Source organism: Cheilinus undulatus, linkage group 10 (assembly GCF_018320785.1).
Source record: "Cheilinus undulatus linkage group 10, ASM1832078v1, whole genome shotgun sequence".
In the NCBI taxonomy this organism is placed as follows: domain Eukaryota; kingdom Metazoa; phylum Chordata; class Actinopteri; order Labriformes; family Labridae; genus Cheilinus; species Cheilinus undulatus.
Window position 1 is genome coordinate 48,558,734 of NC_054874.1, and position 24,741 is coordinate 48,583,474.

Below are 24,741 nucleotides of genomic sequence, written 5' to 3' on the forward strand. Positions count from 1 at the left end.
TCACAATTATGACATGTACAGTGCTTAACAAATTCATTAGACCACCTGTCATAAAAACGAGAAAACGTCAATATTTTAGAAATCTTTCAAAAAAACTGGTAAAACTTAAAACTAAAACTAAAAACGTTTTACCATTTTGAACAGGAATGAGGAATTTCAAACTGAATTCACCTTTTTATACCCAAATTTGTGCCGGTTCACTGGGCTTCTCTGAGAAGTCAGAAATTTATCAAGCGTAACATTCAACCACTAAAACTCATTTTTCTCTTCAGGAATGGCAGTAAATAACTATAATTTGACATATTAATCAAGAAATATTAATGTGCTTTACTATTTTTTTCAGTTGTTTTGTAAATCAGTAAATTTGAAAATTCATGGATGACAATAATAATTATATTTTAGCATTAAAAATATCATTTGGGTTAAAGAGCTTCTACATATTGGTGTATTAACCATTGCAGAAACATAAAAAATGATTCTGGTAATTACCAATGCTGTTAATTTTGGGCAGCTGTGGCATAAACCTTACTTTGGGTGGTGGTCTAATAAATTTGTTAAGCACTGTAAGTCATAAATTGTTATGAGATAAAATTCAAAATGAGATGGAAAGTCAAAATGATTAAAAACTCAAAATTGTGAGATAAATTGAAATTATGAAATTAAAGTCAAATTGAGTTAAAGTAAAATTGAGATTAATAATCACAATTATGATATAAAAAGTGAAAGTTATGAGATGATTCAAAATTATGATCTAACATTATATCAAAAGTTAGCTGAGTCACACAGATAAATGAGAAAACAGATTAGATAGTAAGTCATGATGTACAAAAAGGTAAAATTGTGATAAAAGCTCGATTATGAGATATGTCAAACTATGTTGACTTCTTTGACAACTTACCACCATGTACCATCTTCTTTACCCCCCCCCCCCAAAGTTCCAGTTCCAGCAACAGGAAGTGATGCAACACGTTGACTGTGGTACTACGTAACAAAAGCATTCGACCAATCAGAAGCACTCATTACTCAAAGTTTAAAGGTTTTGGAGAGTACAACAGGTTTGGTTTTCTAACCCAGAACTAAACTCAGGCGCTGGTTCCTAAAAAGGTTCCTGGGGACATTTCCTGCCGTGGAAAAGTTCCCAGCAACTAAAGTCACACATAAACACATTTTTATTCTTAAGTTGCAGAACAAGACGCTCATAAATAAAGACAAGCACATCCAGGGAAAGTGCAATTTGTCCAACTTTATTGAGAAAAGAAAACATCACAGAGCTATTAGTTGATCAATCAGCCATTGAGAGCTTTGAGTTTCATCTTCAGTGCAAAAAGAGGAGAACAGTGTGTGGATGATGGATGAACTAACGGCTCTCTCGTCTAAAAACAACAAAAAAAAACAAGAAAAACTGAATAAAACCAAAACGTCTTTTCTTTTTTTAAAAAGGTGTACAGATCTCAGCAGCACATGAACCAATCACTGACATGCATTAAATTATTTATTGTAACAGTTCTCCGTCGGCTCCGCTCCGGTCTGAACGAGTCCGCTCCGGTTTGTGGTTCGTTTTTGTTTTTTTTTGTTTTGCAGTTGGCACATTCACAGCAGATTCAGAGTCCTCGGCCCTCACGGTGTTTTAATTTATCTTTTTTTGTTTTTAGAAAGCAGAGAAAAGGGCAAATCAAGAATTTAAAAGCGTTTAAAGGTGAGGAAGAGGACAAACAGAAACGTGAACAAATTGCTGTTATTGGCTGATGAAGAGGAGGAAATCAAAGAGTTTGTTCCAGCAGTAAGGAGCATCACATGGCGTATTTATGAGTCCATTCCTGAGCTGTCCTGTTGTACCTGCACACACAAACAAACACAGGTGAGTCCAGGTGAGACCACAGGTGAGCACGGAGCAGGACGATGCCATGCCTGGAAACACACTCACTCAAAGCTGCAAAAACACACGTCAAATTCAGGATCCAGACTAAAACGCTTCTCTGCTACGATCTTGTTTTATATTTATTTTTTTTAAAGCTACATCGCTCTAATACAGGGGTGTCAAACTCAGTCACAGAAGGGGCCGGATTCTGAATTTAGGTCTAACCTGAGAGCCAAACAGGGTCAACATTCAATCATAAATTAACAACCTCATTTTCACCATTCATTAATTACAAAAACAAAACAAACAAAAAAAACTTTTGAGATTAAAAGGTCAAAATGAGAAGCTCAAACTCTGAGATAAAAAAAAACAAATATATGTGTACATTATTAAATTCAAAATGTTTTAAAAAGCAAATGTATGAGATAGAAAGTACAAAATTGTGAGTTTAAAATGTCAAAGTATCAGTTTAAATTATACATTTTGAGTCTAAAAGGTAAAAAAAAAAAAAAAAATATGAGATTAAAAGTCAAGTAAGGAGTTGGAAGGTCAAAACATGAGATTAAATTTGAAATATTTTGTTAAAAAGGTCAAAATATCATTTAAAATCTAACATTTTAAATCCAAAAAGGTTGAAATATGTGAAAAAGTCAAAATTATCATTTAAAAGGTTAAGATATGAAATAAAAAGTCAAAATCATAGGTTTAAGTCGTAATTCTGAGATGCAGAATTGAAAATATGAAATGAAAACAAATTTTTTTTCCCCACATTCCTGACTTTTTATGTGATAATTTTTACTCTTTACTTTTTAAAAATTTTTTTTGACTTAACAAGGATATTTTAAATAATCAGGGTTAAATTTATATCTTTATTGTGGAGGGAATTTGCAGACCTCATACCGGTGGGCCAGTTATAATGAAAATAAAATACGATCACGCGGGCCGGGTATAATTGTACCACTGGCCAGATTTGGCCCCCGGGCCTCAAGTTTGACACTCCTGCTCTAATGTATTTCATTAACATGTCAGGCTGCACTGCTGTTGGGATTCTACAATATGAATCAAAGCTATCAGGCCGATTCTGTTGCTGATGCTCGCTCTCACAGCGCTACAGTCATGAGCATTTATTTATCATTTATTTATTCCACCAGAACACGACTTAGCAGTGTGAGTTTTATGCCAGTTCCCAGGCCTGACACCACATTTCTTTGTTGTTTGAGTTAAATTACACCCAACTCCCAAGCAGGTCCAAATCTGACCCATGGCTTCTCTGCTGCACCGCATTCCCTAGACTCCCAACACTACCCACATTCCTGTCCTCTACAATAAAGGCAAAAAAAAAGGCCCCAAAAATAAATCTTTAAACTGGAGCCAGTGCATTATAGATTTCAATCATTTCCTCAACAGGTTTAAAAGTTTCAGTCACCAGTCGTCTGTGTTTCTGATTTTTTCCATCATGGAAATAAAGATTTCAGTCAAACACATGAAACAGCAGCTCAGGCTGCGTCTTCATAATCCGAGCCATGCTTTGCATCAACGTGCTTCAGTCCGCTCAACATCCACACGTTTCTGACAGAAACATCCGGCAGGCAGCTGAGCTCTTACCCTCACAGCATGGCATACTTCTCTGTCCACTCTCTGGCTAGTCTGTTATACCTGAGACCAACCGGCAGGAGAGTCCACAGGTTAGAAACCTCCCTAGCTACTTTCATTCTGTTAACCTTTACAGGGCCCTGCAGCCAATCAGAGCCAAGATTTCGGTCTTCATGACCATCTGAGTTTTTATAAATCAAATTAATGTCTATTTAAATTAAGCATCTACCTCCAGAGCTGTTGAGAACAGCAGAATTTTAGATTTTCTCCTTTCCTCTCTTGGTTAGGTCAATTAGAAGTCCACACTACTATACATTTTCTGTCCGACTACTCTCTCTACCTTTGGTTTGACTCTTGTTTCCAGTCTCGGCTGTGATTTTATATTTTACAATCATGGACTCACTTGGAGGGGTCTGTTTTGTAGATGCGGGCGATCTCTGGCACTAGCGGGTCGTCAGGGTTCGGGTCACATAACAGAGAACAAATGGACAAAAGGACTGTGGAGAGAAAAGACGGACACTGTGAGGCATCTACATTACTTTTAAATTAAACATCACATCAATATCAATCAGGCCTTGATTTCACTATTTAACAGCCTTGATGTCCATGCAATCTTCTTTAATAACACATAAAAGCCTGGAATTAACCAGCTTCTGCAACAGCACCATCTAGTGTTCATGTACTGGCATAGTAAAACCTGATTCTACCAAACTCCAATGTAAATAAAACATTACGTTCTTATTTCTAATCAGAAAACATTTTTATTTTTCCAGCCATGTTGTTATGATTTTTTTTCTGAAAGCGGTTTGGATCTTGGCCCTTAGATAAAATACTCAGGGACCCCTGCACTAGTCAGTGTACATCTGGGTGCTTACTGGCTGCTGGAACACACCTTGTGTGTTTCTTACAGGAAACTCCATTGGCTGGCTGTGACCGTTAGTACAGTTTAACCAAGTACAGTGAAAAACCCTCAGTCTATTTCTTACCTTTAGAGATAGTTAATGCTGGAGACCACTGGGATCTCAATATATCCAAGCAGATGCTGCCATTACTGTTAATATTTGGGTGATAAATTCTTGTTGTGAAGGCGACCTGATGGGAGACAACAAACAAAAAACAAACAGTTTAATTTAGCAGCCCCTGAATCTCTGCAGAGTATAAAATCTATGTGACAGATTCTAACCAACACTTCTGCACTGAATCTATGCCTTGGTATACGCTGCAGGTTCAATATTTATCAGCTCCAGCTCCAACACATATGCTGGAACAAGCAGAGCATTCTCAGAGTTTACCTGGCGTACTGCTAAGCTACATGGACTAGCTGACACACCAAAAAACATTTGCAAGAGCCACAATCTAAGTGGTGAAAAGTGACAAAAAAGGGTAAAAGTGGCAGTAAAAGAAAAGTTAAAGGTGGAAAAAATGGGTGAAAAGGGTTAAAAAAAAAAGAGGTAAAAAGTGGTTAAAATGGGTGAGAAGTGACAAAAAAATGAGTTACAAATAGGGCGGGGTAAATAACTGCAAATTAGATTAGATTTTTAATGCTGAAATGTGTCAAAATACTGATTTGATACAATTTTTTCGTAGCAGAAATTTCATGCTTTACACATTGTTCATATATAAATGTGTCTTTTTTTCCAAAATAGTTAAGTTAAATCCTACTTTTCCTGTTCGTGTATATGATTTTCTTAATCAAAATGAGAATAACAAAAAACTATCTTAAGTACAGCAATCAATACCAAATTTGCAATGTGAGCCAAAATTACAATTAGATTTTTTTCCCAAATCTTTTTTCCATAGTTTAATTTATCTAGTATTGCACTGGTTATAATTCAGAATGACTTTTTGCATACGTTTGTTGAATACATAGATGAGGAACCTTAAAGTAATCACATCACAATATTGGGGAAAAAATAATTGGCATCATATTATTTTCTCAAATCATCCAGCCCTAGTTACGAGTGGCAAAAAAGCGGCAAAAACGTGGCAACAAAGTTTGTGAAAGGTGACTAAAATGGGCAAAAAGAAGTGGAAAAAAATGCAAAAAGTAGGACAAAAGCATCAAAAACAGGATTTAAGTGGCAAAAATATAAAGTATCAACAAAAATGGAAAAAAGGGGAAAATTGCTAATAAGGGCAATGGAAATATACAGACAAAATATCCAAGTCATCTAAGACAATTAAAGCCAACTGTTTCAGTGTGGGAAACAAACTGATTGATGTGACTCGCAATAGATAATTTCAGAGGTCAAAGTTTCCCTTTTTCTGATGTTTTCTGGGGGAATAATATTTCAAATTAAGACATAAAAGAGCTACAAATCATCACAAAAGAGCCACATGTTGAGAAACACTGTCGTAGGTCAATACGGCGAGGATTCACTGCAGAAGTATAAACCAGGCTTTAAAAACAGAGCTTGAGATGTTACAGCTTCTCTCTTTCATTCAAAGACTAAAACAGTTACTTATTTTTTTAAAAAGTAATGACTGTGCTTCAAATTGAGCATTAAAATAGTTTTTCAAGTGTGAAAACATTTCAGCAGTGTAGAACAGCTGAAGTTAAGACTGATCACCATGATTACTGTTAGATTAGACAGGGAGTATTAGAATAAAAATAACATGGTTTGTAAATCTCAATTCAAGCATAAAGAAACAACAAAGAGCCAAACACCAGGAAGCTCCTGTTGAAGAACTTTTTAAGCAGCAACGTCACTTGTGCTGAATAAACTTTGTTCAGGAGCTTCCTGGTGTGTGGTCAGTCTAGTTTACAGCTAACAGACTTTTAATGTGAATTAGTGCTGGTAAAATTAGATTAAACCACAATATGACCTGCTGTAAAATGCAGACCATGCAATATTTCTTTGACCTGAAATGTGTGGAAGTACTAATTTGAAACCATTACTTTACAGCAGGAATGTTATGCTCTACATATTATGCAACACTCAATGACTTTTTTAGTATGACTCACTAAAGTCCTACTTTTCTAGTTCATGTAAATGATTTTCTTGATCAAAAATAGCATAAAAATGACCATGCACCTTTAATATGGTGATTAATGTCAAATTTATTGTATGAGCCAAAATCACAATTAGATAGTTCTTTCAAAATCAGTCAGCCCTAGTTTAATTTACCCATCAAAGTGCTGGTTATAGTAACAATGATTTATTGATTGTGTTTGATGTCAAAATATAAGATGAAGAACCTAAAAATAAAAATATATTAAATTGTTTTTGCAAATCGTTCAACCCTAATATGAAAGAAGAAATATAAAATAATTTGTTTTTAAAAAGCAGTTTTCCAATTACTGTTAAAAATAGAAAACAAAACATTGTTAAAAACCTGAACATGGTCCATTTAGGCAGTTCATAATAAATCGGGAATAAAAAAGGAAAACAAAAATAAACATTTTTTCTGTTTCAGAAAGAATATTGAATGAATGTAAAATTATTTATTTTTTGGGTCGTTTTTGTCTTCTGATCTTAAAAAGGAAAGGGTCGTCTGTATTCTGTTTGAGATTCATTTTTTGATCAGAACAGAAAAAATAAGGTTATAATTTTTTTTTTTTTTAACAAAACAGAAATTAAAACAGAAAATAAAAAACAGTCAAAGTGAGTTGAATTAACATAAAGTTTGTTTTCATCTTACTGTTTTTGTGTTCTGATCAAAAAAGGAAGATAAAAAATGGAACACTGGTGATGTAACATTCTTTTTTCCGTTATACGTTCAGCAGGTCACACATAAAGGAAAAAGAATGTTACGTCACTAGTGTTCTTTGATCTTCCTTTTTTGATCAAAACACAAAAATAAGATAAAAAAAACTGAACCTTTTTTTAGATGAGTTTCTTTTGGAATGGGATAAAAGAGAAACAGATTTTTTTTTGTTTTTCGTTTTATGTTTCTCAATTTTCTATGAACTGCCTGAAAGGCCACAGTCAGGGTTTCTTTTGTACACCATGTTTTGTTTTCCTACTTTCAGACAGTAGTTGTTGGATCCAGCACCCATAAAGGGATGTTTGAGTCTTTTTATTAACCACTTACAGCTGATTTCAAAATAAAACTTTCTGAAATGCTTTGATAAAGACAGAACCCGAACCTGGCTCATAAACGAGAATATGAGGGCGCAGGAGAAATGTATAAACAGAGAAGAGAAAGAGTGAAGACGATGAAAAGCAAAGAGGAAACATGAAGAGCACTGAAGGAAACAAAATGAATCCAGAAAAGAGGAAATAATGTGCATGGAAACAAAAATAAAGTCAAAGTCAATAAGGAAAGAAACAGAATCCTGTCTATGTATACCTGCTTAAATGCTAAACTTTTAAGCATCATAAGTCTGGTTTAAGAGAAGAATGCATTCATAGATCACACTCAAACAGCAGGCAGATGTTTAAACCTGAAATAAACAAATATTGAGAATATTTCTGGATTAAAACTGTATGTTTAGGATACGGTGGAGCACTGACCTTGGGTGGTTTGAAGGGATAATCTGTAGGGAAATGAATAGTCAGGAAAAAAACTCCGCCCTGATAGGGACTGTCAGGCTGCAGAAGGAAAAATAGACAGCAAAGGGCATTAATTTACTTGTTTACATAACTAAGAAGTACTACTGTGGTAACTATCGGAGAAAAAATGCAAATAAGAGGAGCTAAAAGTTCCAACTAGATTCTTTTCTCTTAAATATTGCAGCTGATGGCCATACGGTGATAAATCTACTGTTCATGTTCTTCTGCTTCCATCAGGTACACCTCATGAAATCACTGAGCTCCGAGTGCTGAGTACTGGACGGTATTTGGTTAAAAAGCCATAGTAGTACTTCTAAGGATGCACAGATCTAATCCTGGTCTTAGATAGTATCCTGGTCCTGGTATATGAATTCAGTTCTATACTGCTCAATTTAAACAGCAAGCATACACGTGGGCTACACCGCTATAGTATCCATCACTTGGACTCTGTTAAGTTCACATCTCCTGGTCATCATCTCTGATTACATATGGACCATCTCAAAGACCAAATTAACTGAACTTTGGGGTTAGGAGTTCTCAGATCTGGGCCTGAGTCCCTGATGTGAAACAAGCTTTTCTAGGTTTCTTTTTACGGTTGCATCGATGTCTAACATGACTGTAAACTTTGTTGTTCCCTTCACAGTGACAAGACAGATTCCTTCCTAACTTAAATGTAAAGGTGTCTTCTAAGTCTGATTTTCAGAATAAAACTTGATGACAAACATGACAGCATGTTTGAAATCTAATCTTGCTCCTTAATGTAGTGATAATTTCTCTACAGTTTTATTTCTGGTTGGATTTTTTTCACTGAATGTTAGACTGTATTAATTTTGCAGAAACTGAGATGTGAGAGCGGTTAGATACTCACAGGTCCCATAATAGTAGCTTGCCAATGAAACACTGCAAAAGGAAAAAGGGAGATTAATTATATCTATTCTGTTACAGCTTGTCTTTGTTTGTCTTGGTGATTTTAAATAAATCATCTTACTGTCTTCACCGACAGGCCCGGCGGAGCACTGAGCCGGAGGATCTCTGGACAGATCGGTTAGTTCCTGAAAGACAAAAAGAACGTACGATTAGAGGCAGAACCACCACCTGGTGGTTAGAAGCCTCAATGAGGGAAACAGGTAGAAGTACACAGGTAGGTGAGGATGGAGGACTGGGGTTTTTGACCTTGTACCTCCAGAATCTATACTGTTCACCCTTGAATCAGGATGGTGCTAAATCTGAAGAAAGTCTCTTTAAGTTTTCTTGAGGTATTGAGTTCACAAGCAAGGGGACATGAGGAACATGGGGCCCAGTTACCCTGACCTTTGACCTCCAAAACCTTAGCAGATCATCTCTGAGTCAGAGTGGACCAGGTTTTACGTTTGCTGGTACTTGCCAGCTTTTAGTCCGTTTCACAGGCAGTTGTCCTACAGATAAAGTTATTAATGGCTAAAATATCCGGCTGAAAGATATACCAACCATCAAATAAGTCAAAAGTGAATAATTACATATTTTATATTGTTTTATCTAAAACAGGGATGTCAAACTCAAGGCCCAGGGGCCAAATCCGGCCCGTGGTGCAGTTGTATCCGGCCCGCAAGATTATCTTTCTATTATAACTGGCTCACCAATATGAAATCTGCAGATTTACTCCAGTATAAAGGTGAAAACTGTACCTGAATGGTTTAAAATATCCGTGTTAAATTATAGAAATCTGAAAAAGTAAAGAGTAAAAATAATTAGATAAAAAGTAAGGAAGGTGGGGAAAGAAATTAATGTTGTCATTTCATATTTTCAATTTTGCTTCTCACAATTCTGACTTTTTTCATGTTTTACCCTTGTCACATCATATTTTCACCTTCAAGATTCACAATTTAAAATTCTAAGTCATATTTTTACCTTTTGAACTTGTAATTTTGACTTTCTATCTCAAATATTTGCCTTTTAAAAACAGTATTTTGCCTTTAAATGTTGTGTTTTGATAACCTTGCAAAGCAGATGGATACACCTGTTTCCTTGTTTTTCATTGGCAAATCCATCTTGCAAAGCTCCCACCTGAACCGTTTGGACCCGGTTAGAAAGTGACAAGACCAATCAGCAATGAGGGGCAGTGCTTTCAGGCGCAGCAGAGTCGTGACGTAAACAAGCAGCAGCAAGAGCTGGTGCAGTTATGGAGGAAGAGATTAGCGTGGATGCTGCTAAAACACCAGTTTTATCAGAACTTGACGACATTTCTTCATTAAAAGAAGAACAAAGAACAGCAGTGAGTTGTTTTCTTTTCAAAAATGACAGAAGTCGAGTACTTATATGTCTATAGTCACAGTGTTTCGCATTATTACTCAGTAGCAGCTCACGCGCAGCTCAATAGCAGCTATATCACGTGTTTTGTTGCTATGGTTGGCCCGTAGAGATGTGACAGACAAAACATTCACCCAATCACCCTCTGAGTTTTTTTCAAAGCTTCTTCCTTTTCTCAAACATTTCCTATTGAAGCTTTACCAGATGGATGTGTGAAACACATCCATCTGGCTTGTCAGGTTAGTGTTTTGACCTTTTGAACTAATAAGTGTGACTTTTTATCTCAGACTTCAAGCTTTTAAACACAGCATTTTGAACTGTTTTTATCCCAGAATCATTTATCAGCGATTATTTTTTAATATATTTTACTAATTGTGAAAATGAGGTTGACAGTTTATGCTTAAATGTTGACTTTGTAAGGCTCTTAGGTAAGGCCTGAATTCAGAATCCGTGATTGACTTTGTCACTTCTGGCCTAAATAGTCCGGCCCTCAGGACTTCTCATTGGAGCAAATCTGGCCCCGGACTCAATTTGAGTTTGACACCCCTGATCTAAAAGACACTAAGGAGTCAGAGTGGGAATTGCCCCCCTTGCTGCCCTAATGTTTGAAAAATTGCAGCTGAAGAGCCCTTTAGTATGCTTCTATGGTAGACAAACAATCAAGTGCCCATTTTGGTGCCTTTTGGGTGAGCAAAATTTGACAAATTGCCCTCTCTGTGCCCAGAAAGCCCTACTACCCACCATTACGATACCCTAGGTCGTTCTTACTCGTCACATTCGCCCCTTACTCCACCATAAAGGTGTGAACTTTGTTATTTTTTCCAACAGATTATTTTCCCATGTCCCTGGTTATATGATAGGTCATCCGGAACATGACCAAGGTTATGTCAATCCTCCTTCACCCCCTATGGTGCCCTTAGGCAGGTTACTCACTACACCTACATCTTACCTCAGCCCCAGTTTGTGGTCCAAACATGCCTAAAGTTCTGCACAGGACTCTATGTACAAGTGAACTGAAAGATAACCCATTAAAAATGCTTCTGGTCTTGGCCATTACTGGTGTGGATGCAGAAGATCAGTTTGTCCACAAAGCCATTTCTTCTGCCCATTATAAAAGCCTTCTCTGAAACAGCAGTTAAGTTCATGCCTCGTGATTTCTGATGGGCAGTTGTCAACGGGGCCAATATTAGCTGATTTTAACTGATGAGTTGGTGCATCACTGAGGAAAATATTAACCAAAAAAATCGTATTAGTATTAGTTATCGTAGTTTTATGTCAAGTAATCTGGGAAATCAATGCTATCACTATGATTTTAGTTTCTAACAGAGCCATTTAAACATCAGGATTCTGCACTCATGAGAATGTACTCTCCTATTTATCCCCGTCTATATTCTGCAGGTGTTCTTGTTCCTTCTCTTCTTCAAACAAATCACTCGTATCATCACATGATACACGTGTGCATCAGGTGTGTCCGCTGTGGTTATGTTTTGCATTTTGTTCTGCTGGTCTGTTTCCTGTTTGTGACAACCGTCTGTTGATGATCAAACACAACACGCTGCTTCCTTCAGCTGCTCTGAGGAAACACGACAACCAAACCAAACGGAGGGAAAGTTTAACCACCAATGCTCATCTCCTTAGTGTCACTAACAGCTGTCTGATTCCCCTGCTGCTCTGTATGGCTGATGGAGTATTCTAATTTCATACAGAGAACATGATTATTATATACACAACACTTTTAAAATTCAAACAGCTGCCTTTCTGTCATCTTTTCTCGCCCCGTCGTTCTCTAGCTAACCAGAGATGGAAGTAATGGTCTCCTCCTGCTCCTCACCTAAATCAAAGTGAGAGCTGGTTTGGTGGGAGGGGCAGAGCACAGAGCTGCTGTAAAGGACTGAATGGAGGGTGGGCTCCATTTACCACACAAGAACACTAACAGACAGGAAGAGTGCTACACAGCATGCTGCAGGGGTCGTTTAATCTTGTTTTCATCAGTGGTTTAAAGAGGGAAACAAAGGCCAAAGGTGGAAAAAGAAAGTTAGAAATGGGGATATACTGGTTTTGAGAACTGTAAAAATGGGCAGAAAGTTGCAAAATGGGGTTAAATGTGGCAAAACGAATTTAAAAATTAGGAAAAAGGGGTTCAAAGATTTAAAAAGGTGAAAAAGAGTAAAAAAAAAAATTGTACCCACTGCACCACTTTTTTTTTTTTTTTTACATTAGTATCCTAGTCATGACCGCTCTCCCCCCTACATTTACTAAATAGAAGTCATGCAGTATTACCCAATAAATAAATATTTTCTCAGGAAGTATTACTGTGCACGCCTCGTATACTCATGCTTGTAATGGAAGGCTTTACAAACACGTTAAAATAGCTTAAGCTGCTAAGTGAGCTTTAAAAGTTTTAATTCCTCTGGTTTGTAAGTATGAAGACAATGGAGAAAATCCAGTTTGGCTGCTCGAGGATGCACCATGTCTCAGATCTGACAGAGTTAAAAAGACTGTTGAATCTTCATGTGTTCCAACACATGTTCTATCTACAGGCACGCCGTCTGTTTGAAGCAAACCAAATGTCATCTATAAAACCCACAGAAACTACAAAAATCAGAACAGGGCAATAAGAAGACAAGACAGCCTCAGTGTACCAAATCAAGGAGGTTTATATCCATGATGATAAGACTTCAGCTTATTCTGTCAAAATAGTCATTAAAACATGAGAAAACCTCCAGCTCAGAGCTAACTCTGCCCACTTTAGACTTTGGAAAAATGCACAAAAATGAGCAGTTTGGTAAAAAGAGGGGGAGGGGAAAGGGCAGGGTTTTCCAGATGAGGAGGGAGTGACAGTGACGTCCCCTTGCCAGAAATAGGTCGTTTCCACCAAGCAGTCCGGCTCAGTTCAGTGTGGTACGGCACACATTTTTTTGCGTTTCCACAGAGCAAAAGTTGGAAAGGGTCCTAAAAAACCAACCCGTACCGTCCCACTTTTCGGTACCCTTCCGTAGGGGTGCCAGTCTTACCTATCTGTACCAAAAAGGTGGAGCTACATTGACGTCACGTCAGCGCACGACTCAGCTGCTCGCCTCCAGGCTTCAAACATGGAAGTCTGCGCTGTGAGGGGCAGGTAAAAATGGGAGAAAAATGGACTAATATCTGCCTAAATGGGAAATATTTGGACTCGACGGCGATCCAAACTGTTTCCTAGTCTATGGATACTGGTATCTGGCCACAAACCAAGTTTCCTGACATTTATCCAGACCTGATTTTAAGAACACAAAGCAGAGCCCAAAGGCTCACAGCCTGATCCATCCGCGATGGATGAGAAACTAAATTCATGCTGAAGTTTTGTGAATACGAAGCCTAAGAACAATTCATTCTCATCTGTGGCTAGTTGTTAATCTACTTCTTACGTTAGGTAACCTGTGAAAACATCACTCTGTGGTTGTTGAACGGGCTCGTAAAACTTCAGGCTGCAGCTTATTTTAAAATGAGATCAGCACACCCCGGATTTCTGACTTAATCTAGCTTGATTTTAACACCAGCTGAACTTTAACTTTATTTTTAATGTGGCAAATTCTCACAGTACAACTCTAAACTTTCATATTTTGTCGTATAAACTTTTCTAGACTAGATATATTCGCATATTAACGTAGCGTTATGACTCAAACCGTCTCTGTACACAAATTCATCAGCTGAGGATCTGTACTGACAGCAGTTAGCATCATTAAGATGTAGTTATTTTTTTAAAAAAGCACTTTCAGCTAAAATAAAGCTGTTTACTGCTTATTCCCGACTGATTTCTGTCACTCATCCTTTCTATAACTCTGCTGCTGGACCAGCAGACCCGCACTGTCTGTGACTTCACATTCATAGCTTTTACAGCCCCGCCCACCCAAGCGAGGGCACGGGTGTCTGTGGAAACACAAACTATTTGGGGGTTTAGCGTACCAAACCGAACTGAAACGAACCAGACCCCTGATGGAAACACGGCTAAAGTGACACAGAGTCCCGGAGCACTGCTGCCTCAGAGCGATCTTTAGAGGTGGAGGATTTTTCCCCTTCAGAGTCCCCTGAAGCAGGCTGTCATTTGGTGGTGGACTGTGGTGGTCCTGAGCACTATCTGTTTAGGCCATTGTCTCCAGCATCGGCGTTACTAAAGCCGGAGCTCTCAGAGCCGAGGCAGGAGAGGATGGGAGTGGTCTCTGAATGGTAAAGATGCATAAAGGCGGTAATGTTCTACCTTTTATATAAAGTTTGTGATGTAGAAACCTATGGATAGTAGGCCACACCTTGTCAGAAAAGAGTTTCTCAAAGCAGATGTCCATTAGAGCTACTTTAAAGCCACAAAATGCTGATTTTTATCAGTTCGGTACAAATGTCATAAATAACACCAGCATTGATGTTTTATCGTAGTTCAGTCAGATACGTCAGTGTGTACACTGACGTATCTGAAAAAAAATGTTCAAGTGTTACTACCTCTTTAAAATATTAACCAACACTTGTTAAGCTTAAAAACAGGGATCTGAGCATGCAGATGGCCTACCTGTGGCCCATTTGCATATCATTCTTTATCTGGATGAACGATATCAACATGATATCAGTATATTTGCTTAGTAAGTCAAACGTTGGTATTGACGGTGACATTTCTGCCCATACAGATGAAATGAACACAGAGCTCCACAGAGGGCTCCATCTATACCACATGTATTTCAGGAGTAGGACACGAATGATTTTGAAGTTATCGTTTAAGTCAACTGCATGTAAACAACAGGACGTTAACTTGTTTTGTTGCTGTTCGGGTATTTGACATTTAGGACACAAACAACCCCACGTGCATTGCCCTCATCATCAGGACTTTTTTCTTCTGTCAGCAGCTGCATCAACAATAAATATGATATGTCATGAACGTAGCATGCTTAGAGAGTGTCTGAACATGTGAAAGATGAGGAAGATGCCTGAACTGGTCTGTTTGTGTGTAAAGTTCTCCATCAGCCAATGAATGAACAACAAAACAGAGTCGAAGTGGAAGTGAGAGGATTTAGCAGAAGTGAGTTTGTGTAAGAAAAGAAAAGTAGAGCAGCAGAGGTGAACAATGCAGACAGAGAAGTCTAGGCCTGTTGTAGCCTGAGATAACTTTGGACAACTTTAATAAAGACTTCCTTCATGTCGTTGTTTTGTTTCTGCTGTTATTAAAAGGCCATGTTTCTCTCCATGTCCCCTGCACACGCCGCATGCATGAGGCAGTTTTTACCAGACATGTCGGAGCTTGAAAATAGTCGACCCAGTAACTGTGTGGGTCAGTGATGTCGGGTTTCAGCTTGGCAGGCACTGAATCAAACTCTAAATACGACCCAGTCCTTCTCCAATCAGCTCAGACACAATCCTTCGAGAACATTAAGACTCATTTCTTACAGGGAAATACCAAAACATGACCTTTTATATTTCTTCTTCACTTGTTTATGTGAAGAAAGCAGGTTTTTCCTGCTGTTGGGAGTGTTTTAATCTCATAATCCTGTTTATTTTAAAGATTTAACTCCTAGAAAATAGAAGCTGCTGACTTTAAATCCAGCAGCTTTAAGATGAAAATGTACCTTCTGCAAATATCTGTTATGTTTGGATTTTTGTCATGTTTATTACATGTTTGGAAAGCATTCAATGTGGCATTCACAGAGCAGGTAGTGCACACAAATGTGATCAAATATCACAGAGCTACCGCAATAAAATCACATTTTATATTGAGGTTTAATAATCAATTCTCTTTTGGGGAAAACAGCAAAATGTTCAATATAGGTTTTGATGTGGACTTCTTTCTTTCCACTGACCGAAGATATGACATATTTGTTAGTCAAATATAAATCCAATAGATGTGCAGTATCCAACTTTGAATACTATTAAACCTTCCACAAATTTTCCTGCGTAAAGGCATTACTGCCATGTCAAAATAGGAGGAAAAAAAAATCACATTATAAAAGGAGCCGTCCTGATCAAGTACTTGGTTCAGTCCTTTTAGAACATGCTACATATTTTAGGTCAAAAAAACACAAGGACGGGGCGCAGGTGGCCGAGTGGTTGAGGCACGCCCCATGTACGCGGACACCCGGGTTCGAATCCGGCCTGAGGCCCTTTACCACATATCTCTCCCCCACTCTCATCCCTGTTTCCGACTCTACCCACTGTCCTCTATCAAATAAAGAAAAAAAAAATAAACAAAAAAAAAAACAAACCAAAAAAAAAAAACACAAGGATACCCGGTGCTTATTACATGGACACTAAAAGTGGACTATAGTTGCAATGTTGTTCACACACTCCATTAGTAAACTGAGTTACACTAGAACAGACATTCACATTAGTTTAGATTTATTTTTTCTCTCCCTCTGTATTCAATGGCCTAAGTGTGCAAAAATGGCAGTACTAATGCCAGAACCTCACATCTTTTGAGTGCAATCAAGGTAAAGACATCTATTTTATCAGGAAAACCTGGACTACCAGAACACACATGCTGCAAAGACGTCAGATGATTGACTCAAAAGCTATACGGAAATCACAAATCACATCCAAATCAAAAATGAACAAGCCTTTTCACATCTTTATTTAGTTCCTACAGGCCTTTAACCTTGCAAAGCAGATGGATTCACCCATTTCTGTGTTTCTCACTGGTAAATCCATCTTGCAAAGCTCCCGTCTGAACCTTTTGGGCCTGGTTAGAAAGTGACAGGACCAATCAGCGCCGAGGGGCATTACTTTTTGGGCGCAACAGAGTCATGACGTATGTAAACAACGAGAAGAGGCCGGTGCAGTTATGGCAGAAGACATTAGCGTGGATGCTGCTTAAGCGCCAGTTTTATCAGAACTTGACAACATTTCTTTGTCAAAAGAAGAACAAAGAACAGCAGTGAGTTGTTTTCTTTTCAAAAACCACAAAAAGTCATGTACTGACATGTCTACAGTCACCATGGTTCATGTTATGCAGTTCTCTATGGAGTTTACTCCTCGGTAGTGGCTATGTCACGTGTTTTGTTGCTCTGATTGGCCCGTAAAGATGTGACGGACAGAACGTTCATCCAGTCACCCTCTGAGTTTTTATTTTTCTAAGGCTCTGCCATTTCCCAAACGCTGTGTATGAGAGGTTTTCCAGATGGATGTGGGAAACAAATCCATCTGGCATGTCAGGTTAACAGGCCTTATCGATCAGAAATTACTTACTGACAAAAACACAACAGAAACTACAACTATTATTTATCTCTGTAAAAACAATTAGCATTTTGCATACATAAGGTATTCCAATGTGTAAAATTCATGTGAAACCCATTTTAGGAGCGCATACATCCTCTTTTCATTATTTGGGCCATAGTAGACTATTTTTTCTTTCTTGTTGTGCTTTAGCTGCTCCTGATTGGTCACTTCCACCAAGAAAACAACAGGAGAAATTGGAGCACCATCATTGGCCTAAAGGTTGACAGGAAGTTGTTTCGGTTTATTTGCAGTATCAATGTGGAGAATGGTTGAAGCATTGCCAAGTTTGTTCATTGTAAAATCTTAATAAATAATCATATATTCATGGATTAAGCTATGTAGATTTGTAGTAGTAAAGCCCTGAAAAAACTATAAACTATATGTTTTGGTAGCTCACATCACAAATAGGGATGGAGATTGAGACCAAGGTTCTTTCAGACCTGATTCTACATTTTGTAAATCTAAAAATTGACTAAATTTTAGTTTATTGCTACTGCAATCAAGTCTGGATGGTTCTGTGACAACATCTGATGCAAAAACAAATCAGTTCTTGAGAGGGGGAACACATGCTTAAAGGACATCAAGACTGTTCATCAAATCAAAAATGCCATACCTTCAACTGTCAGCTTTAAACCCTAAACCCAATGTTCTTTGCTGAATTTTAAAGCTGACAGGCTGATGTTTTCAGTCAATATAGACTGGTATTCAAAGCTGATATAGAACAATATTTACAGTTGATACTGCAGATTATTACAACAGATATAACCTGATTATTACAGCAGAGACAGACCGATATTCATGGCTAATACAGGCTGTATTTTACAGGAGTTTTAACAACAGAAGATAGTACAAACTGGAACTGTGACTATTGCCAGTTCAAAATTACCAATAAAACAAACCTATAAATATGCATTCACTACTTTATGGTGCTTTTTCCAGTTGAACTAAACCCTTACTTGGCAAAACAAAAGGTACAAACCAAACCATGACCTCTGGGAACCGTTACACCCCCAATCAGTCTCAGTTGATTTTAACTCGAATCACATTAAAGTTTTAAATTCTATTATTGTGACACCCAATCTCCAGAGACAGACTTTTATTCTGAAGGCCAACCTTTGTGCTGCTGACTTGTAAACGCAGCATCAGAAACAGACAGAGACACACGGTCAGTTCTGATGTGTAAGCAGAGGATCTATTTTTACTGTGGACAGCAGAGTCGGAAAGATCAGGATATAGCAGCGCTGCTTATAGAACCAACGGTGGGTTTGTGTTTCAGACCTGCAGCTCTTTGCCCTGCAGCCAAACTGGCCCTCTGAGAGAGAGTGTTGGTATGTGACATACAGGCTCTGCACACACGGCTCATCTTTCAGGTTTGACTGAGTTTAGGAGGCGAGAAAACGGGCAGGAATTCAGAGAGTGACGGTGACAGAAGCAGCTGTGGGGGTGGACACGAAGCCGGGTTAAAGTACAACATATTATTAGTGGTAATTACTGCAAATCATGTCCCGGTAAAAACACCCACGGAAAACCTCCAACATTCACTGGTTCTCCGATCATTGCCTGCAAGACTGACTGAGATCAAGAGAATCTTCTGAATATCAGGCCACATTTATGCAACACTGATTTGATCTGAAACTTCAAGTTAGTGGGAATCTTTTAAAACACTTACTTCTTTGGAATACAGAGTCTCTATAAAAACAAAGACTTCGGCACCTGCTCACAGTTGTTCCAGGCAGGATGCATGTGTGAGTAGGAGGACTACAACAACAACAATGGAGGCCTCCAGAGTTCTTTTTGTGCTGCTCACTACCAGATAAAACTTTGTTCAAATTCACTCTGTAGTTCAGGCCCGTGGTTCTGGACTGGTGGGTCAGGACCTCATACTGGGTCACAGACCTCTTTCTAGTGAGTTGTGAATGTGTGCCAGTAAAAAATATATGCAAAAAGTTCCTGTACAGAAACAATCAAGTGGATAAACAGTAAATTCATATGTTTTCTATGACTAGCTATTAAGTAGAATTAATCTCAATATTTACTAATCTCATTTCTTTGAATATCTAATTTGGTTTTTCTAACGGTGAAAACTCCTTGAGAAATTACAAAATTGTCTAAACTGGTGGTGGGCAGGAAACCAGTATTAATACCATCACCAGTAAAAGTTCTGCCATCGTTTGGATTTTTGCAGCAAGTTTTTTGCTGATTATTGAGTTTTACTGCTAAATATTACAATAGTAGTGTAGGGGGCTGCATCACAGGCTCTACGCTCTATCCGAGCAGCGTGCCGTAATTACGGAACAGCCTGCTATTGGCTGACAGCCCTCACAAGGGGTAAGCATTCTGGCAGTTAGCATTCGAGCTAGTGGTAATAAATGATCGTAGGTCGAATAAAATGGATAAAAAGACGTTCAGTATGAGGTTTACTGGTGTGGATTTAATCATTTATGTCACAAAAGTCACCCACGAGGGATTCAAAGGCATCTATAGCGTCAATGGGAAGGCACAACGGCTAGCTTCACCAGGAAAAACAGGAGAAAGAGGCAACGATTTATGGTTCAAGCGTTATCTAACTTCTGATAAACTGTGTCACTTCTTGCCATGTATGACAGCCTCGGCATTTTTACAATCACACTCAGAAAAAAACTGTCACACAGACACCATTCTTTGCTGCTGCAGTGGCTCCTTTGCTTCTTCTTTGCTGCTGTAAAAACTGTAGCCCCTGAATGCAGTGTTTTCTGGAAGCAAAAAAAAAAGAACTGATTTCTGGTTTATAGCGCTAACATTTAGCATGCTAAAGATTGGATCAGTGCATAAACGTGTGTACTCACCGGTACCAACACCTGCATTTTAAGCAGTAACGGACGTATTTCTGATACTGGTATCGGAATCGGAACAACCCTCGCTTCAATGCTCGAATTGTACCAAACACAGGTTACATAAAAAAAAAAAAAAAAATCACCCATTTGTGTCCGTGTGAAAGGTTAGCAATTTTCAGGTTCTGTAAAATGCATAACCAGCTCATTCTGGAACCAACTTTCTACCTCCAGCTCTACTCGTGTTGTTGACAAAATTCCACAACTCGCTCCTCTTTCTCCAATGTTCCACTGGCTCTGAGCAGGCTTGTGTTTATGTAAAAGTATACGGCATCTGTTTGGAGACGCTTCCCAGTCTGCTCACTCTTATTGGCTGTAGACGGTATTCAGTCTGCAGCTGAAAATATTACTTATGTTTGATATTTACAGGATCGGGGAGGCTTCAACTATCAGGAGCGGTAAAATAATCGTACTTGCAGAGATAGTTAAGATTCATCCCCTACCCTGCACATCAGCCATCTGACGATGAGAATGAACTGAACTTTAAAATATTGTAATTGATGGAAATTTCACACCTATTGTGATTTTTATAAAATCTTAAGACATTTTGCAACCATAGGTCACTCTAACCCAATTATGCTGTTTGTGATTATGTACTGATATAAAAAATATTTTTGGTCATTTCTTCTGCAGAGTTCATCAGGGTGACCCTTGAACCACAGGACGTAAAGATTTTCACCGTTTTCTGAGAGGAAAAGCCTCTTATGGTTCCCTAATTCAGCTAACTGGAACACTGAACAAACAACAATAAGAAAACTAAACACACATTTAAAAAGGTAGGGCTGCATCAGCGCATGGAGCATGGTTAAACATGGGTGGCGGCAAAAACCAGCCTTGCTGAGAAAGATCGGCAGATATCGTGGCATGAACCGATGTCAGTAGCCGATGTTTATCTGTTGTGTACAATGAGTTTAAAGCTGCCATCTGGTAAACCTAAGTGTTAAATCTATGAGATATTTTTACTGGACAAATGAAGTCGCCTGCTGTTGCAACACTGATCTGTTGTTTTGATACTACAGGAGAAAATAATATAAGAAGTGATGGAAAAAAATATATGTAGCAGCAATCAATTATTAAAGTTTTTGAAACCTCAGCAGAGGCCGTAACAGCATCTGCAGATAGTAGCAGAATAGTTCATAAAATCAGGTGGCAGGTATGAAATTTTCAGCTAATATTTATGAATAATAAATATACTATTAACACGGTAATACCGTATACCAGGGTATTAAAAAATAGCCACAGTATTGCTTTAATTACCCTCATTAAGACGGTGCCAAGTAATAAGTGGCTGTTCTTAATACATGTCTTGAAAATATGTGTCAAAGTGTGAAACGTGCACCGCTCGCTGTAATGTGATCCATGCTATTGCGATTTGAAAATCATCGTAATTCTTCTTTCTGAATTCTTTTATTGATTTTATAAGTAGTCATGGTCAAATAAGTTGGCTTTTTTAACCAAAAAAAAAACTCCATCATGGTTAATAAAATGTGACATTTTTAACAAAAAAAACTCTCTTTAATATCAAAGTGAAAATAGATTTCTACACAGTAATGTTGATGAAATTAAAATCTGCATGAATATTCCCCCCTTTAAAGTGACTGACTTAATACAACAGAGGTCCAGACAACTGGAGATATTAGTCTCAGTTAGTGAAATGGGGATCAGCTGAGTGCAGTGAATGTGTCTCAGTGATTGTAGTGTCTGGAAGGTCATGTCACTGGTCATCAGTATTCCTGGCTACCATTACACCATGAAGAAAAAAGAACACTCTGAGCAACTCAGAGAAAAGTTTACTGTGAAGTCTAAGTCAGAGGATAGAGACAAAAACATTCCAAGTCTCTGACCATCCCCCAGAGTTCAGTTAAATCCATCACGAAGAAATGAAGGAATATGTCACCTGTAAATCTGCCTACATCAGACCGTCTTCACAAACTGAGCGAGCGTGCAAGAAGGAGACTAGTGAGAGAGGACACCAAGACACCTATGACTACTCTGAAGGAGTTCCAAGCTTCAGCAGCTGAGATGGAGAGACTCTGCAGACAACAACTGTTGGCCGGGTTCTTCACCAGTCAGAGCTTTATGGGAGAGTGGCAAAGAGAAAGACACTGTTGAAGAAAACTCAGATTCAATCTGGACTAGAGTTCACCAAAAGGACTGTGGGAGACTCCATGGTCAAGAGGAAGAAAGTTCTTTGGTCTGATGAGACCAGAATGGAGCTTTTAAACCATCAGACAAGACGCCAAACACTGACATCACCACGAACACACCATCCCCACTGTGGAGTATGGTGGTGGCAGCATCATGCCATGGGGATGCTTCTCAGCAGGCAGCCCTGGAGGGCTTGCAAAGGTAGAGGGAAAAAATGAATGCAGCAATTTCGGAAAAGCCTGCAGGACAACCTTGTTCAGTCTGACAGAGAACTATGGCTTAGAGAAGATTTATTTTCCAGTTAGACAATGAGGCAAAGCATGCAGAGAAAGCTACACAGAAATGGTTTAAAGACAACAAAGGGGATGTTTTAGAGGGACCGAGTCTAAGTCCAGACCTTAATCCAATAGAGCTTTAAAAGGGCTGTTTAAACCTGATTGCCATGCATCCTACATCATTTTTGGTGTTTCCCGCAGTCTCTTGTGAACGAAGATCGTTTTGGAAACGTTGCTGTCTGTACGTGGAACTTTTTGGAAACGAAAACGGAAAACGAAGCAAAACGTTGTCGTATAAATGGGGCATAAGATCTATCCACACAGACTCAGAGCTGTGACTGCAGCCAAAGGTGAGTCTACTAAATACTGACTAGAAGGGGGTGAATATTTATGAATTTCTTAAGTCCAATTAAAGATATTTACAGATTTTTTTAGGATGTGCAGCAATACTGTATTTCATCTTTTTAAGCAATCATTTTAAACTAGTTTTCTTTCTTTAAAAAAGCAGGAAATGCTCTGGTCATTTTAATGTACGTGTTGACATTGCACAGCTTAAGGTGTCTGTGTGACATTTGGCATTCAGTCCATGCGGATTCACTTTAAACTGACTTTGTTTTTGTTCTGACTTTACAGTAAAAGTAGTGACATACATGTGTATTGGTATGATTTTTGGTCCACCTTCCCCAGGGTTAAATCTGTGTTTTCTGCTCAAAAAACAAGATAAAAGTTGTTTTTCATGGCTACAGCATGGGAAGAGCACTAGATGAATTTCACACATGATGGCACAATTAATCTAATCTGAATCTTGAGATTTTAAAAACATCAACTATAATACTTTATCTGTTAGTATAGTTTTCATTTAGGTACAACAATCCTGTGTCAGAACACCAGTGTAAAATAAACCTATGGCTTATAAATGGTGGAAATTTAAGTTATTCAGTGTGAACTTGAGAATAGTTTCAGCATGAAAACGGCTGATAAAAACATTAAAAACAAATGCTAAACACAGACAAAAACAGAGTTATGTGAGGGTAAAATAGCAGCAGGTTTGTCAGTTATTTAAAAGAGCAGGAGTCAAAATTAACCTGAACAACATTTAAAGGCCCGAGTCTGAGACAGAGAGGCTAAAGCTAACGTCAGGTCAGTGAAGTGAGCCATTGTTTTATTGAGATGATTACACACGGAAAAGGAAGAGAGATTAGCACAAATATATACCCTACATACATGAAGAAGACACTATCAATATATATAACATAAAGGTAGCTTAGTAAAAAAAAACGGTTCAGAAAATTTAACGGTTTTTGTGAAGCGTTGTCACCTAAAGCAGCTGTGAAGAACATGCTAACGCTGCTAGCTGACATTAGCTGCCAACAAACATTAGCTCTAAACAATAAATGTCACATTTTAGCTGCTATTGGAGGGTTAAAATGATAGTAGTTACCTTGCTGATTCGTTTTAAAGCCATTGTGTCGGTGTGAAGGGACCGGCTGTCGAGGAGGAGGAGAAGGAGGAGGAGGAAGAGGAGGAGGGCAGGCCAGCTAGCTGATGCTAACTACCTAGCATCTAGGACTGTGCTAGCTTTGTGGTTAGCTCGAGGCGCTCAGCTAGCTAGCTGTGCTACACATACGCCGGTGAACCGTTTTCTGTAGATCTTTAAAGGCCTTGTTCTTCGACTACAGCTCGGGTGTGGAGACTGACTTCTCAGCAGGTCAGCCCAGACTTCAGGCTGACACTCGAATAACGGAGTGGAGAGACCGCAGCGGCTCAAAATGTCTTCCGTTACACAGAGAGCAGCTGTCACAGCACCGGGAGCAGGAGGTCTCACTCCGATTCGATTTCAAAGCACCGAAAAAGGACCTGAAACAACATGGCGGCAGGAAATACGACCGAGTTGTAGTCCACTGTACAGAATGGAAGAAAAAACAGTGTCTATTTAACCCTGAGATTGTGTAAAATTAACTGTTAAACTCAGGGTGTTTAAATAAACA

General features: G+C 38.5%; 1 protein-coding gene across 2 annotated transcripts; it reads right to left on the reverse strand.

The window, feature by feature from the left end:
• Positions 1-1,228: 1,228 nt before the first annotated feature.
• LOC121516347 (ubiquitin-conjugating enzyme E2 D3-like) lies at positions 1,229-24,571 on the reverse strand. 2 transcript variants are annotated; one of them, XM_041797592.1, is made up of 8 exons: positions 24,195-24,571; positions 8,936-8,999; positions 8,816-8,847; positions 7,909-7,986; positions 4,438-4,543; positions 3,855-3,948; positions 3,464-3,514; positions 1,229-1,836 (listed from the first exon to the last, which is right to left on the reverse strand). In XM_041797592.1, exons 1-7 carry the CDS (start codon positions 24,216-24,218, stop codon positions 3,466-3,468), a joined length of 447 nt encoding a protein of 148 aa, XP_041653526.1. In that variant the 5' UTR covers positions 24,219-24,571; the 3' UTR covers positions 1,229-1,836; positions 3,464-3,465. The 2 variants fall into 2 exon arrangements, with proteins under 2 accessions (XP_041653526.1, XP_041653527.1); XM_041797593.1 differs by lacking the exon at positions 3,464-3,514 and having other exon boundaries at positions 24,195-24,568.
• Between the last annotated feature and the right edge of the window lie 170 nt (positions 24,572-24,741).

Coding starts and splice junctions, on each gene's coding strand:
- LOC121516347 (XM_041797592.1), bottom strand. CDS start 24,218: ATGGCTTTAAAACGAATCAGCAAG. Junction 8,848..8,935: donor CGGGCCTGTCGGTGAAGACA/GTAAGATGATTT, acceptor TTCCTTTTGCAG/TGTTTCATTGGCAAGCTACT. Junction 3,515..3,854: donor TACAAAACAGACCCCTCCAA/GTGAGTCCATGA, acceptor GGTTGGTCTCAG/GTATAACAGACTAGCCAGAG.